The 17,647-nt window shown below is 37.2% G+C and overlaps 1 protein-coding gene across 1 annotated transcript in view; it reads left to right on the top strand.

Annotated features, from left to right (window-relative positions):
* Positions 1–2,018: 2,018 nt before the first annotated feature.
* LOC134533057 (uncharacterized) overlaps positions 2,019–17,647 on the top strand; it is a 98,301-nt gene continuing 82,672 nt past the window's right edge. Inside the window, exon 1 of the mRNA XM_063370250.1 lies at positions 2,019–2,288. Within this exon, the coding sequence (XP_063226320.1) occupies positions 2,043–2,288 (246 nt within the window). The 5' untranslated portion in view covers positions 2,019–2,042. The remainder of the gene's footprint in view (positions 2,289–17,647) is intronic.

Raw genomic sequence — 17,647 nt, 5'->3', positions numbered from 1 at the left:
GTACGTTCACACCCCCTCCACTTTTGAATATCGTAAAAGGGAAGGGAAGCCTAATTATCAGCCGCTGACTAAAGTCACGTAAATTTAGAAGGTTGAGAGGAAGTTTAGGGTTTACATAGCGACCTATACTTTCAATTCCTTTGATAACTGGCAGAAGTAATATAAACATAAAACAAAAAAAGCACAACTGTATGTACTTTTCACCGCCCTTCCCCAGAGATATATTAGAGGAAAACGACACTCAGAGCAAAGCCTTGTTGTCGCCGTATCTATGATAACTGTAACCTGAATCAAACACTTATCAGCATCGACAGCTGGCAAGTGTCAGGTAATGTGATCCACATATTGCCAACCCTATTATCTGACACTCGTCCCCTGCATTTTGCGGGTAATACATATAAAAGAGGTTCTAATAGACATTAGGGGTGTACAACTAAATTTCGAACACCTTACATGACAGGTGCCAGGGTGAGGGCAGACGCGGGGCCCCACTAGGCGCGGGGCCCTGGGCGATTGTCCGGGTCGCCCGGCCCTGTATCCGCCCCTGGTCTGATATATAGTGTTGTGTGCGCGGCGGACGAGCGAGTGGTGCGGGGCAGTGTGTTGGGACCGAAGTGCGTAGTAAGAGTAAGGCCCCCACAAGGGTGGGGCTGAGGGTTATTTTTAAATGTTTAACTATTATAATTTTTTTACAAACTAAAAAAAATTGAATATTTTTTTTATATAATGAAATTTTAGAAGATTTAACACACCTACAGCTAATTTTATTGTTCTCTAACTATTTTCATTTTTATCTTAGTGTGTGAAATAAATATAAATACTTGCTGTGGTTATTTTAAAGTAAAATAATTTTATAAACAAAGCTTAGTTTGGACTTATAAAAATAGTAACCATAATTATACTATGTTTTTTCAGGTTAAATAATATTCTAAAAGGAGTGTAGGTAGGAAATAACCATGCAATTATAATGTAGCAAATGAGGAGGGGGGGGGGGGGGGGGCGTCTCCGAGCCTGGGTCCAGGGCCCGTATTCCAATGTGGGGGCCATGAGTGAGAGTCGATTAGAGAGAGCCACTGTCGAACCAAGCTTCTTGTGGAGAGTAAAAAGTGGACTTGCGAAGATGTGATTTGTTTGTGGACATATATATATATAGCTATAATTTAATTAATAGTATAAATATTAGTCAAATATTTGGGCTATACTTTCCGGATCTGTTTTTCCACTCGTAACAGTATAAATGTGAATGATAACACGATTGTGATTGCTACATTTTTTCCTTGTAATTGTTATTATTGCAGAAAATGTTTTTTTTTTGTAAGTTAATAAAGATCGTATAAAAATGACCCTAAGATGTTCCAATAAACTTGTTTAAAAATTATGACGCACCACATAGTACAACGATAAACAAGTTGATGGACGAATACCTGGATGGTTTCTAAATCCTGCTGTCCATAACATTTGTGATGCGAATATAAGAAACGCAGTCCCATGCTTCAAATGACTTGCTTGCCCCAGGCTTTGAATATATGTACTGTATATACTGTATGTATATATGTGTATACTGTATGTATGTATATATATTCAAAGCCCCAGGTTTGCAATCATGTTCATTGACCCGGTTGAGCGCATCGAATTGTAATGCAGGATGCGGCGAGAGCGAACGCTGACTGAAGCCTAAAATAGATCGAGGGGAAAGTTAGGGGGGAGAGAGAATGCAACCTTGACCTTTCAATTACCTAGCTGAGGAATAGGGACATGGAGCGTACATAAATTCCCTTGAACGCTCTGTAATGAAACGGTGTTATGAACTCCGTCCGGCCACGCCCCTTACGTAAACATAAGCACAAACATACAACGTAGATACGAAGATTAACTGTGTACGAGTGAAGTGTGAGAAATGCAAGTCATTTTCTCAGCCGCAAAGCGGGTCGGAAAAGGAGGGAGCAAGCGGTTGGTTGAGAGAGAGGGAAGGGAGAGATATCTATCGGCGTGGCGACAAAACACTAGTCGTACAGCTGTGGCGGGTCAGTCATCTTGCAGCCATGGCTCTGTTGTCGGTGTTCCGCGCAGTGGTGCCAACCCGTGGCAGGTTCGTGCTGCCTCCACGTGCTGTGCGTAGAATTTTGTCGTCGTCCTCGTATCGGTCACAGGACGCTACCAAAGATTACCCCAGTCGACCGGGAAGGATCATACTTGAGTCGCCTTTCCCACCCGTCACGATTCCCGACATGACGCTGCCGGAGTATGTTTGGCAGAACGTTGACAAGTGGGCTGATAGCACGGCGATGGTGAGTAACTGTAAAGTTGGCAGTACTTTAGTAAACACCGGCTATTTGTTCGGTTTATTCGCCGTCTGTTTAGCGCCTATTGTTATAAGTTTTATTTTTCATAAGATAACGTTCACAATAATAATTCACGCATACGCCGCTAGATCAATTACCATGTCCCATGCAGTTTGAGCGGGCGTGCTTATATGTTTACTCGTTTTATGTACAGTACCAGGACCGCCTGTTGATAGAAAATCGCGAAATATGTGTTGCACAGTAAGGTTATTTCTGATTAGGTCTTTCTGTACGTATGTCCTATTTTCCCTCTTGTACTGGTCCTATCGCGTTTGTATATCCTTATTAGGGAGCGATATCATCACGGTAAACATAGTGAAATAATGTCACTGAATATGATAATGTACTATCGGTACCATATAAAATCCGTTTTTACTACGACGGTTTTTTTTTGTTAGCTTGGTAGGCTGCTTTTCATATTATGCGCGCGCGCCTCTTGGGTGGTTTACTATTTGCCAATACGAATGGCCCTTCATGTGATGTAAACAATGGCACATTCCACGTGCACTTGTTTACATTTTGAATATCAACAGACCCGCATAATGATCTATTTCTTATATCAAGAGCCTACTACTGGTGCGCACTCTACTGTGTGTTAAGTGTTTACTAAATGCATAACCACGGAGGTAGTCATACAATTGTGTAAAATTTCACCATAGACCTGAATAATAAGTAGAGTGATTTTCATAATGTGTGCATGTCCCTAATGCTGGAGTCACGACAGGATGACAGAGCAACGCGAAGGACGTGATGTGACAGCAAATTATCGCGTTATTGTTGACATGCTGTTTTTACCCGCCCGACGAACAAAAATTATACGATTGTATATAAAATTTTTCTGGCGATTTCACACGCCATAAATTTTTGTATTTTTTTCAATTGACATGTTTCAGAGAAATGTGTTTAATCGAAATTTAACGTCCATTCAGAAAAAAAGCACTGTTATATAGATAGTCGGTATTAAATATTTTTATAAATTAAGTAACACTGTCATCCACTGAAATTATAGTTTAAATCTGGCAATAAAAACTAGTAACGATTTTAATTGGATCTTGAATGCACTCGTTAATAAACTGGGAGTGGACTGCATTGTGAGATGCAGTATTGCACGAGAAAATATACAAATCCCGCCTCCTCTTTTTTTTATGTACACTCTCATCCTTATCTACTCTATCAAACAAATACTCTGCAAATTTTTCCAAAATCGCAGCATGACAAGCAATAGTTTTAAAATATATCAATATAATTTGGTTTGGTTAGTCACAATCAGTTACGGACCCAGTTTCGAAATTTTATTTTGAGACCTTTTTGGTAGTATTTGAATATCTTATAATTAAATAGAAATCCCAAAATATCGAGAGAAAAAATTATAATCTCTTAAGTTGATATTTCAACACATTTCTGAAGTCTTGAAAAATCATTATCAAATTTATGTTTTTATCTGTATTTAAGAGAACTTTGTAAAAAAAAAAATTACCACAGTAAAGTAGCACTTAACAATTGAAATAAAATAATAAAAATTTTACACAGAACAATTGTACCGACTTCAAAGGTCGGGTGCAGACTTGAGTAGATTACCTTTACTTAGTAATCTCTACAGTTTTTTTTATAGGAGAGGTTTAGGATGTGGAGAGGGACCATCGCCCCTCCACAATCAGCCTGTGTTACTAGGCCCGTTTCTCCGCGGAGTTATCTTTAAAATATGAAGCTATGCTGTGTTACCGGAGTGCATACCGCGATAGTAATAGCGTGCAGTGGCGTAGCTACGATTTGTGTATGGGGGGTGTTAAGAAGCATGTCTCCCCCCCCCCCGTATTGAAGCGGGGGGGTCCGGGGGTCCTCCCCCGGGAAAATTAGGATTTTAAGGTGTAAAATAGTGCTATTTTAGCAGTTTTCGGTTCTTAAATGTAAATATCGTAATAGTAAAATTTTTTATTAATTTTAATATGAAATTTGTTTGAGTGATGAATAAGAAATTAATTAAAGATTTGGTGCTAAGGGGGGGGGGGTTGAACCCCCTAAACCCCCCCCCCCCCTGGCTACGCCCCTGATAGCGTGTGGTTTTTGTCTCCGTCGGGAATTGATCCCGGTACGCCACAACGGGAGGCTAGAGGCCTGACAACTAAAATATGACAACAATTCAGCATTATTATGCGAGATACGTAATTAAAATTTAGACTTAACATTTGTTGGTTGCCGTACGACGGAAACTGGCCGATTAGGTTAACCTATTTTACCAAATTATTTTACTTCGCGTGTAAAATGTCCATATACAAGGTAAGCTAGAAAAAAAAAACAGTTCGAGATTATAAGTGGCTGGGTGTAAAAGCAACTAGTAAGAGTAGTTCGTATTGAAGCGTACTGCACACACAAAATGGTGAACTCAGAGGTCTTAGACACATTTATGTAACGTTGCAGAAACATTACACTCTTATAATGAATATTGTAGTGAAGAAGATTGATTAAAAATAATTTCATGGAGATGCGCCATTGATAGTTTACACAGGTTGTCACAGAGAAACATCAATAATAGACCACAAAGATGAATACATAAACACGCGTAGAACAAGCTAATAACAGTAAATATTGCAACTGGATTTACGTTGCGAGCCCATGTTTTGTAAAACCGTATGTGCTGTGATTTTTTTTATGTGTTACATCTTAGCTCTCGGTATACGGCATTTGTAAGGAGTAATTTAATGAATATAACGAAAGTTGCATGGAACGGAGATGTAACAACCACGGTGCTCCCATCTGCGGCAGATGGCGCGAACCAAAGTTCACAAAGCCAAAGGGAACTTTAAAGTATTAACTGTTTAATGAATTGTAACATGATGGGCAATATTTGAATAAAATTCCTAGTCGAAAATCAGGTCCAAATCCGGGGTTTAGTAATTTTTATTCAATTTTCTTCCTCTTTTTTATCGGAGCTGTTTCATTATATTATAGTTTAACATTTTGCTGTGAAAATCGAATGATTCGATAGTCGACGTAGCTGCTCCAGTAACGAATTCTAGCGACTGGTTCGTAAACTGCGTTTGATTCGTGTCAAGAGAAATGTAGTTGAAATCACAATTTTCGTATATTTATTATAATTCTACGTGTTATAGTTTCATATTATAAGAGTATTTACAACTTGAGAAGACATGAATTTTCTCGTAAACGGAGGTTAGATGTTACACTTCTCTGGCAAGTACTGATAGTCTCGTTCACTTTTTTTTTTTTATTGAAGTTAATTCATTCTAACTGATAATAGCGTGTTCTCAGAACGCGTATGTATTCATTTTTGTCATCGATTCTGGTGGTGTTTCTACGACAACTAGCTAGAGCCAGAGTTATGTCAGAAGCTAAAATAATAAATTTCCTGTCTAAGTTTTCAGATTGATGTTATACGCGTATTTAACTTTACGGAGACAAATAAATGTTTATATCACTTTTGACGATGTCATTACCGGTATTGCACTTAGACGGGATAGTTTACTTGCTACACATGTGTATATGTGCAACTTATATAATCAGAATGTTTTAAAATTCGTGGTGCACACTTTAAAAGGTATAGAACACACCTAGACAAGCAAAATTCACAACAAAATACATGGTCAGTACTCAACCAGTGAAGCGCTAGAGGGACAGAAAGAGAACGAATGAGAAGCCACACACTTTTCGCGCCATTGCGTCTGTAAGTCGCAAACAAGGAGCAGAGATGCAAGTGTAGTCGCTTAAAGGTTCTCGCACCTGGCGTGCGTTTTTCCGTTACAATCTTTGTGCCTTCCACCTTCCACTGCATTGCCGTCCGTACAAGCGATGCATGTCGGCCTTCTCTTCTTCATTTGCTTACGCATCCATCTCGTTGGAGATCAGTAGCGGACCCAGCTCGGGATTGTGGGGAGTACGTACTACGGGAAGATTTTAGGTACAATGGAAAACCTACCAGTTAAATGTTAAGTCTAAAATTAAAAAATAAAAAAAAAATCATGGCCTCTTAGAGGCTAATTGAACGCATTTCCGGTGTTTTGAAAGTCATGATTAAAACTGTGGTTTTACCTGATTTTAAAGTATTCAAGTTTCAAAAAAAAAAAAAACACGCGTAGAGAAGCACTAAAAATGAAAAATGATATTTAATTTTTAGAAATAAACTCACTTTAAATGTCATGTTAAGTCTTGAGTAGGCTACATTTATTTTATACTAGCTGACGTACCCGGCGTTACCCGGTCCAAACCACCATTGGGAACTGATTTTCCCAGTAACAAAACAAAATCAAAATCGAGTAGAAATGTTAACTAATCGACAAATCCAACACGAACTGCAGGCAACCGATGCAATGGCCGTTGTCATGGAGACGCAGAAGGTATCAACAATGCGAAAGCCAGTTGCCATGGATACTTAGCATGAAGAGGTAATTACAAAACTATGCTCCAGATCCATCCCACAGGAACCGTGCAATTGTTTCCAGAATAAAAAGTAGCATATGTCACTCTCCTACCCATAAACTATCTCTATGCAAAAAGTCATGTCGATTCGTTGCTCCGTTGCTGAGTGAAAGACGGACAAACCAACAAAATAACTTTCGCATTTATATTATTAGTAGGATAGTGGGATTCCTCCAGTTGGCATGGGTGGATGGGACCGCCAGTGTTGGAGACATAGCTAGCTGCAGCACAAATCATGACTGCTTGTTGCTGTTAGCTACGCGTTTATATTGTTTGCTGGACTTTGTTCATTGACATTATTAATATACGTACGTTTTTGCGTTATTTGACTTTCCGGGAATCATTACGCAGCCAACTTCATAGAACGACTATGCAAAAACGTGAGCAAAATATTCCTATCGCGATGTACAAAGGAGAAGTTGGTTTGTCATTCACTTATCGGTCGGTGAACTCGCTTAGTACAGCGGTTGAATTCGTTTGATTGTGGCATAATAATATTCTTGTCCGCCTTACGCGTGCAATTGTAGGTTTCGTTATGAAGAGGACAGAATCGTACATTAAAAATAACACACACACACACGCACGCACAACCGTGGCTTACTCACGATCCACACATACAATTACGTGATCCGAAGAAAATCCTTTTGAGGGCTGGATTCGCCCTTGGGTTTACTCCACAGTAGTTTAAGAATTTTATCTAATCAAAGTACCAACTCATGTCAGTAATCTGTTATTTACGTTTTACCTCGAACCTTATCTCGATTGTTATCATTTTATTGATACCGAGTATTTAAACCCTGTATTTAATCAGATAAATTGTCTTTATCGAGATAAAAATATGACAACAACAAATGATCTTGAATATGGAAAAGAAAATTGACATCCTGAAGAGGAAAAAATTTCGAAGTTTATGAAAAATTTTATTTTAGCGATCAGTGTTGCCGAAACACGTACCTCGTTATCGAAAATAACCAAGGATAGCCCCTACCTCCCAATAATTATTATTAAAAAAAAAAAAAAAGTTAGTAGGTATATTTATGTTTCATATTATACTGACTTAGTCTCTAATTTAAACAAAACCGAGTATGGAAATATCCTGTTCCTCCTAAGAGAATAAATATACAGAATTAGACTGAGAATATGTAAAAATTAAAACTTTTATTGCAACTGCATCCTTCTTTGCACAATAGTTCTTTCCTGGAGCCGTTCCCTGTGCTCGACTTTGCGCTCACCAGTTGATATGAGTCGTTCTGTTCAGCGTTGAACCATCGACCTCTGATTTATCATGCTGGAACCGCAGTATCGCGACAGACGCGATGCGAAAGCAAAATATCGCATTATTGTGAACATGCGTTTTTTTCACCGCTCGACAAATAAAAAAAAATGATAACCCTTATACGACAGCCATTAATTTTTAAAATTTGATTTTAATGGAACTGTTTGAGAAACTGTTTTTTTTTTTACATTCAAATTTAACAATTGTTTGGAAAAATCATTTGCGTGAACAATTTAAAATATTTTGCAAAATAATATAGTAAACAAAACTTTCAATAATAATAATAATAATTTTAACTAACTGTATACGGAGAGCTAAGATGTTTACACATCAAAAACCTTTAGAGGGATCTCGACAGGCAACTAAGTGCATATTATGTAGCTATAATTTCAAAAGATCTAGATTTTGTTAATTGTAAATAGGCTGAATCAAGCTAACTGACAAAGCATCTCACATTCACAGACTAACTCTGGAATTAAATTTATATGATTAAACTCACTCCCTCAACTCTTTTAAAGGTATAATTTTTCATTCCCATTTTTTATACAACTTAAAAAGGCTATTGCGAGTTAGGCCACATGTTAATTAAATCCAAAAGTACTGTGTAAAATTGAGTTTTTATTACCTCAAAACATCAAAAGTTTTTATTATTAAATTTTTAAAAATTAAACGTAATTGTTTTATGATTATGATAAATTAATTATATCATTTAATAAGCTACATGTAGAATATTATAAAAGTGTAAGCCCCCTACTACTCTCACTTATAGGTAGGTACTACTTATGGTTTTTAGCCTATATTTTACGCATGTATGTCTTTGAATAGATGTGCCGGGGGGAGGGGGAGCGGAAATAAATATATTGGTAAGCTGTGAGGCAGAGAGGCAGAGCGAAGGGGCAACTGGTGCCTGACTGGCCACACTCATCACAAAGAAAGGTTTCAAAGCTTTTTTAAGTCAAGAACAAATATTTGGTCTTTTCATTTATTTAATTTGTCATAGTTAATTTTGCGTGACGTTATTCTTCCGATATATCTGTCCAAATTCGCACAAACAAAATATACCTTGTGTATGGAGTAAACTAAAATTAACCAAACAAAAATTTTAATCCGTCTCTGTGAGCCCGAGGCTGCTCGTACGTGGGAAAAAAAAAAGAAGAAAAAAAGTTACTATTGGGCACAGACAATCCTGCCCTTCCTTCCCTTCATCGCTATACATAGCATAGACCTACAAGCTGCCCGTGTTCCATCATAAAACCGGTATTCATTGTTAAATAAAATAAAATAAAAAGTTTTCCCTGTTATGAGTGTATCCTACCATTTTATTGCTAGGCTAAGGGAATCACAAGATACTCAAAAAACCTAGTGTTTTTAACTTATTGTTAGTATATCTTATTTGTCATTGCGATCAATAACAATCTAAGTTACAGTTACTTGCATTAGGCATAGGCGTGCGCAGGACTTCAGTATTGGTGGTGCCAGATTACACAACAGCCCTGTCATTAATGGACCCCGAACCTAAAGCGGGGGGTGGGGAGGGGGGGTCCGGGGGCCCTCCCCCGTAAAAATTTTTATTTGAAAGCGCAAAATGGTGCTATTTAAGGTGTTTCCGAACAAAAACATTAAATACACAGATGTAAAAATTTTAAAATTTTTTATGACAAATTATGGCTTTGAACGTTATAATCACCAGGAAAACTACTAAACTAATTACAGTTTTAAGCTTTGTTGAGCCATAAAGTAAATTGCACAAATTGTTTGCACGGAATTCATGCTGGTGACTTTCAAAAACCGTACTTAACATGTTTTATGAAGACGCCAAATAAATGCTAGAAAAAACATTCTCAAATGTTAAGTTTTAAAATCAACAAATCAAGGGAGTTTTTGTAACATACCTTAAATATGTAAAATATTAAAATAATAAAAATACGCAAATAAGAGTGGGCAAAAGTTTTAACTTTTGGAATACAACGAAAATGTTTTGTCGGCGACTGCATATAAGTCATCGAGTAAGGCTATCATTTTAACTAACTAAGCTCTCTCTCTTTTTTTTAAATAAACCCTGGCGGACGGCGGCTATTATTCCGTGCGCCTGCCGAGTGGAGTGAACAGTGGACACCGAGCGCGCATTCTATGTAATTCGAGAAGAACTAGGAGAAGTATTTACATTTCAGAAGTTTCGTAGCCGCGGCCCGCGTGTACAACACAAGTAATTGCAACTGGCTTGTTTCCGTGTGTATAGTTGGTTCGATTGATAATTGATATACTGATAGTGTTATGAGCACATATCTGTAACTCGACACGATTGGAAAACATATTTTTTTGGAAATAATACGGTTTTTTGTAAGTATGTATTATTTCTGCTTGTAAAAAACAAAATAACGTTAACCCTAATGGTGGTGCCAAGGCACCTGTGGCACCTACCGTGCGCACGCCTATGGCATTAGGTATTTTTCGCAGAAAATTATTCTAATTTTGTTAGAAATAAAATGGCGTAATATTTTCTATTTTTCATTGAAAAAGAAATGATCATGTTCTGCAATTTGACCTTTGTGTGACCACCTTAGTTGGCAACAGAACCTATAATTATATATCTATTTTTTTGCAAATTCAGAAACTTGTGTTTTTAAAAACATAAACTGAAATCGTTATCATATCGTTATAGGGTTGCTGCTTTCCTGGGTCGTTTTTCCGTGACTTCTCTCAGCACTGTAAAGTTGTGCGCCTGACCTAAACTGTGCGCGCTTGTTCGTTCACCAGTTGGCATCATTGCTTGCATGACCTCAAACGTGTGAGTCAAGTCCAAGGTCACTGTAGTGCGACAAGAAGCAACATAACCTGCGCAGATCCCAAGGTTTCTGGCTGGGAGATCACGTGACGATAGCGTCAAAGACAAGTAAAGAGGAAGACGGAAAGCCAATGCTTTTTTTATTTACCCAGACTGAAACGCGCGACTTTGCTGCCATCTACTGAATATCCAAACAATCTCTGAAACGCATTCTAGCGGTGTAGCTGCGCCAGCTACGGTCCGGCGGGACGTTTGAAATTAAGGCGGGAATTTTGTATTTACTATTTCTAAAAATTGATTAGAAGTTATTTTAATGTATTTCAACGTTGGTTCAGCTTTTTCTGGGCAAATAAGTTCTGAAATGCCTTTAATAATAACGGGTAGAAAAAATTAACTCCACAAGAAAAATGGTACAAGTGATGCCTGCAATAACATACCTAATGAAATGTACCACTACCTCAACTTTCAGAGAAAAGATTCCTGTTTGAGTGTGTATGTCTATTAATATTACTACTGTAGTGTTTGTAAGTAATTTTTTGTTCTAACATTGTTAGCACTCATTTGTGACAAGCTGTTAGTAAAGTTTTGTCTCATTCTAAAAAAAATGTTTCTAGATACATTTCATCATGATGTGTAATTATATTAAACAATACTCAAATATAAATACAGAACCTGCGTAGAAATTAGCCTGATCTAAAACAAAGAAAATCTCTGTCAACATGCAAGTAATTGATAATGGATGAAATATAAAATGCTTATTTTTGAATGCTTTATTAATAAAAACCTTGGAACAAATTATACTCTTATACCTACGTTTGCTGCTGTAAATGTTTACTGGAATAGCATTTATGAGTAACCACAATCTGTAATTTACATGTACCAGGGAAACCAAATCTATCACGATAATAACTATCCTAAGTTCACTACCATATCACAAGCTATAAATTCGCAAAATTTCATGGAGATTGAATGAACAATTGAGCATTGAAAGTGAAGACAGACATTCTGATTTTTAATATTAGTGGAGATATTTATACACATACACAACCACAACGTTTAGCGTGGCCAATGATTATGTGTGACATATGATGCAGTCGGTGTTGTAATATGACAGCATAGTAGCATAACTGTTCCTAATACAATTACGTGATGCAACACTGTATTACAAGTAATGAAATAGACATTGCAATAATTTGAAATTATTCAGGTGACAGTAGCACAACCACTTTCACTGCATTTTTTTGTTCTAAATGTTGTACACAGTGAGCATGTTTACAGTTATTGTTGCCATATTTTATTATCATAACTATTATTTTTTAATTAATCAACGTTTTGATCTGATGATAGTCTATATGTATGTAAGTGAACTAGAGCAATTTGGTAAAACCACATCTCATTGCAGCTAGAGTCATTAATTTGGTTATATTTTAATGTTTGTCGGATCTACATATTTCTTTGGTTGAATATTCCGCTTTATTATTTTCATGCACCACGCAAAGTTTATTAGATGGTTTCATTCCTCCAAATCTACCACGATAATAACTATCCTAAGTTCACTACCATATCACAACAGTCTTCAGTCAGTTCTCTTAGCAGCCTTGTTCCTTGGTTGCCACAACAAACTGAACGATAGAAGTTTTCTTTTAGGAGGAAATAAGGAGAAGAGACCGGCCATTGAAGGAGTTAAGGTCGTTCGTGTATGTGAGGGTCTTCGAATCCTCGGCACCATTCCTAAAACGAGACACCTAAAACTGGCTAACTGGCAACATTATTTCATTTTCTTCAACAATAATGAAAATGAGTCTTTTTCTTTTAGTAACAAAACAATTTGAAACAGATGCGTCAATCACAGAATGTGGCTCTGATGCCATTCACCTACCTGCCTCAATAGAATGCTGATTTGAACCCGTTTGAGCTGGTATGAGCAGAAATAAAAAATTAAGAAAAAAATGGGGGAAGGAATCTCTTCATCGCTAGATTATAAAAGAAACATTGTGCGAAAAGTTGTTCAGCAGCTGTTCTCAAATTGATATTTGCCTTTATCTTTAAATTATATATATTTTTTATATGTTTTAATTGTTTCTATATTTTTGTATTGAACTAATTTTAGTACAAAATAATAGAGATATTAATCTCTTCTTTTATATTTTCAAAAATTATATGTTTATAAAAACTTTAGTTTTTTTTAGTATTTTATCTCATAATATTATGATGATATTATCTATTAGTAAATATGAAAAATATATTACTGTTATGATTTGACTTATTGTAATATAATGTTCTACTGGTTTAGTTCCTATAATTGTTCGAAGTGTTGTTACAGTCACTATTGATCAGAAAGTTATTTGATTAATAGGGTAAAACGTGTTTCCTTGAAAATTTCTTTTATAAAGTGGTATAATTATAAGAATTAAAATTGATATTATTAATGCAATAAGACCACTTAATTTATTTGGAAAGAGTGTTGCAAGCACGAAAAATATTGAAGGGAACTATGTGAAACGTGACGGGAGAATTGACTTTGAAATTGATAAAATAATAAATTTCTGATGTTAAAGTGACAGTGACATTGCAAGCGATTCAGACAGTGGGGAAAGCAGTCTTTGTGATTCGGAATAGGTGAGAATTTTAATTGTTCGGTAGAGTTTTTCCCCCTTTGTTTTTACGCACATTGGTAATTTTCTATTCCTGTTTTAATGTTTTGAAGCGGGACATTCATGCATAATGGATTCTAAACCACTTCGGTATAATCTCGGCGCAAATATAATTTTTTAGCTAACTGTGCCGTAAATTAGACTCGGTGCATCTAAGTTTCTTCAGCCTTGCATTTGAATGAGCCTTTGCCTTTAGATATATTAAAAATTTTAAATATTTGTGGTTTAAACAGAGAATCGATGCATTAATTTTAAATCAAAACACCATCATGATATTAAACAAAAAAAAATTCAAATATAAGAACACTGCCATTATGGCCATATACTGTTTCGACTAACTCCATCATCCGATCTAGAAAACCAGTTTCTAAATTCCGGGCCAAGAGCATAGGCGCGTGCCCCCGATTCCCCCCCCCCCCTCGACGCTTAAAAATTGACATGGAGTTTATTACGATCCCGCTAAAATTATGTTCGTTACGACCATTGTGCCCCCCCCCCCCCCTAGAAAAAATCCTGAATCCACCCTTGGCCAAGAGTGTGGTCAAATGATGAATTGTATGGGTTACGCCGTTGCTGATCGTGTAAGATTGACTCACGCGCGACTGTTTGGTTTGCCACCCCTCCTTCCCCGCCGTAGTAGGGGGGATGGCTGTTGATGCGCACAGGGACGTCGGAGAAGGCTCTTTAGTTTCTTGTCGCATTATACGTGCTTGGCATCGGTTGGTTGAACCCGCGACCAAGTAAACATTCCACGAGAAGGGGAGCAGATCGACGAATTAACGTCGATGACGTCGCCAAGATTTGTTCTCCATATTAAATATCTGTGACGCATTCCCAGTGGGTCTGGCTGACTGGGAACTAACGACTCGTTCACGCACATTAGTTACTTTTTTTCATTTGCGTTGTTGTTTTTAGAACAGTATTTTATTTCAGTATTTTGTTGGTGTTTGTGGGGCATTTCATTCAGTTTTTTTTTAATCTTTACCGGGGTAAAATTACATAACGACAAAATAGTTTTCCTTCAGAGAGCCTAACTTTCGCTTGTCCTCGGATGAACACGTGTTATTCCAGACTATCTTCCAGTTCGAGCCAGGGCTAGCGTCGTACTGTAGAAGAGAAGTTGGCTGCAACAATAGTAAGACTGCGCGCCAGTCCACAGCCTTTCGCTTTGAGGCGACACCGCGCGAGAAGCAACAACGAACGTCGCACGAATCATCCCGCCTCACCAACACAAATACACCCCTGACATAGGCGGGCCCCCTCAATTAGCCTACCATGTATAAAAACGCGCTGCAAAATTCTCAGGGAGTAATCGCTTGGGAAAGGTATTTGTGGTGAGGATGGAGGAAATGGGCCGAGCATGTTTTCCGATAGTTGTATCTTATTATAAGTGCTCGATGGTCGTGAGGTTAATATGCTTGACTTAGCAGCAGCAGCAGGTTGTGGGTTAGATCCTCCGCTAGGTCAATGAGAATATAGAAAGTATTGACATTGTCATTAAAATATATGAGAAAATTAAAATGAAATAATAAGTACACATTGTTCAATAACATCTATAAGCTACAAAAAAGTAAAATATTTTTGGGAGTAGTGACAATTAACAGTTCAGTGTTAGTGTAAATCTAGTGAATGTTGCAGTAAAATTAACTGACAGTTATGTGGGTAATGTACAAATACACGCACTTATAAATTTATTTAACACGGTGTAAATATTCACCCATGGCTATGGCATGTTTACCAAACCATAGAAAATGTAATTTTACTCTAAATGTAACACGTTTAGGTGTAACTTCACACTAACATTGGTAGAGACTCTGCTGCCACATACATTTAATGCAATTGTACACTTATTTTTTTACAGGGCAAGGTTCTGAACTGGCGCGCAGTCGTCTCTTCGTGCATAGGGCAACTGTGAGATTTGAGCGGTAACCGTAACAAACTTTGGATGGCGTATAATTGAAGATAAAGGTGTAGTGCAGATCCCTTTAGTGCTTTTAAGAATTTGTTTTCGGTGTTAATGCCTAGAATTTATTCTAACCATTTTCACTTTTCGAAAAAAACAGTTTAAAAACAAAATACGCAGACAGAACTACTCATACACCCTCGGCGTATTCTCAGATGATTTTTCGCAAACAGACCCCTCTCTGATATCTCAAAACAGTTTTCAAATCGCTTGGTTTATTTTGAAGCTGTGTACATGGTGCGTGGGCCCAGGTGGGCGTGCCCAGTCGTTCGTTACGGGCGAGAGTAGCTACTAGGAGGAAACATTTTCAATCGGAACCCTTCATTCCTCTCGGTGGTTCCAGATGAACGCAGTTATCAACGTATCGCAGCCGTGGTCGCGACCAGGGGTGACCAAGGCAGGGCGAGCCGGGCAACCGCCCAGGGCCCCGCGCCCGCCATCTTATTTTTTTTTTGTAATCCTTGTTTGTCTAGTTTGTTTGTGAATAATTACATTATTGGAAATACGAAAAATATATATATATATATTAGCATATAATTTAAAGTGGTGACCAATACCTTTCGATTTCAATTGAGTTTTCATGATTTACATAGAACAAAAAAATTCAGAGATTTAATTGCCTCATATGATGAAGCGATTTCACCGGAATTTGACTGTTAGCATTAGTCAAAACTAATCTGAGTATAGTTTTTCTAGAAAAAAAAATCAAAATTTCTTAAGATAAATTAGCAAAAATAATGGTCAAATTTTAATTTCCAAGTTGGCTTAAAAACGTTTGTTTTCGAAACGTATTAGGACCTTGGAAAAGTAAACGGCCCAGCGCCCCGCAAAGTCTAGAGCCGCCACTGGTCACTCCGACTGCCGAAGAAGACTCTGCTATACGGCCTTGGGAAGGGGAGGGGAGGGGAAGCAGACAAAACACACGCCCAAGTAAGGGTGGGAGGGATAAAAATCAATGTCGCTGCGAACACGAGGAGAGGGTCAAGGCTCGATATCACACGCAAGGCTGGTTTTTAGGTAAATTCCGAGGAAAGACTACCTATTGTAGCCGTTACCGTGGTGCGACTTCCAAGAAAATGTTTTATCTTTATATATATATTTCTTGTGTGCGTGTGTATGTCACTGAACTCCTCCTAGACGGCTGGACCGATTTTGATGAAATTTTGTGTGTGAGTTCACGGGGATTCGAGGATGGTTTAGATTCACAATGGGATATTTTATCTCGATTCTGAGTTAAGAAAAACTAAAAAAAAACACGCTTTAAAAGCAAAAATTGCAACGCATTATTAGAAGCCATTAAGTTTTGCTATTGTAAGGAACTAAGTAGAGAGTAAGAAAAAAATAGAGATCCTGACAGTTTATAGCGTCGCCATATTTGTATCAAATTTCAATACCCTTTTTGTATATTACAATTTAAATTGCAGAAAAAAAATCATGTTTCATAGCCACACAAATAGTGAGGATGGTTTGGATTCACAATTGGATATTTTATCTCGATTCTGAGTTAATAAAAACTAAAAAAACACGCTTTAAAAGCAAAAATTGCAAAGCATTATTAGAAGCCATTATGTTTTTTTTATTGTAAGGAACTAAGTAGAGAGTAAGAAAAAAAATAAAGATCCTGACAGTTTATAGTGTCGCCATATTTGTTTCAATTTTCAATACCCTTTTTGTATATTACAATTTAAATTGCAGAAAAAAATCATGTTTCATAGCCACACAAATAGTGAGTGTGTGTCATTTCTCTATGTCCACGAGGTCTCGCCGCGTCAATTTTCTCCTTGGAGCGAACCCGTCCGCTTAATTAAATAAACAGCTTTCATCGTTGAATGATTTCATGATTTATTTAATGAAAATATGCTCTCATAAAAAAATTAGTTAGATAGACATTCAATAGGTGTCTTTCTCTCACTCTCTCTCTCACTCTGAAATGTATGTAGCTTGCTCGCGGGTCAGTAATGCAGACAATCTTTACATTCTAGCTCAAGACGGAAAAAACAGTAAATGTGGTTTACAAAGACATTTTATGAAGTGTCTTCCCGTCATTACATTTGAAAGTAGAAACATATTTACTCAAAATTTAGGTAGTAACATATTTTTATTGCAAAGACTGAAATAGAGGTGAGAAAAATTATCATTTGTGAACGTAAGAAAACTACATACTACAACTGTATCAACTGTTATGTTATAATGTTT

Source organism: Bacillus rossius, chromosome 6 (genome assembly GCF_032445375.1).
Source record: "Bacillus rossius redtenbacheri isolate Brsri chromosome 6, Brsri_v3, whole genome shotgun sequence".
In the NCBI taxonomy this organism is placed as follows: Eukaryota; Metazoa; Arthropoda; class Insecta; order Phasmatodea; family Bacillidae; genus Bacillus; species Bacillus rossius.
Note: the sequence above shows the minus strand (reverse complement) of the source record. Positions and strands in the feature narration are given on the sequence as shown.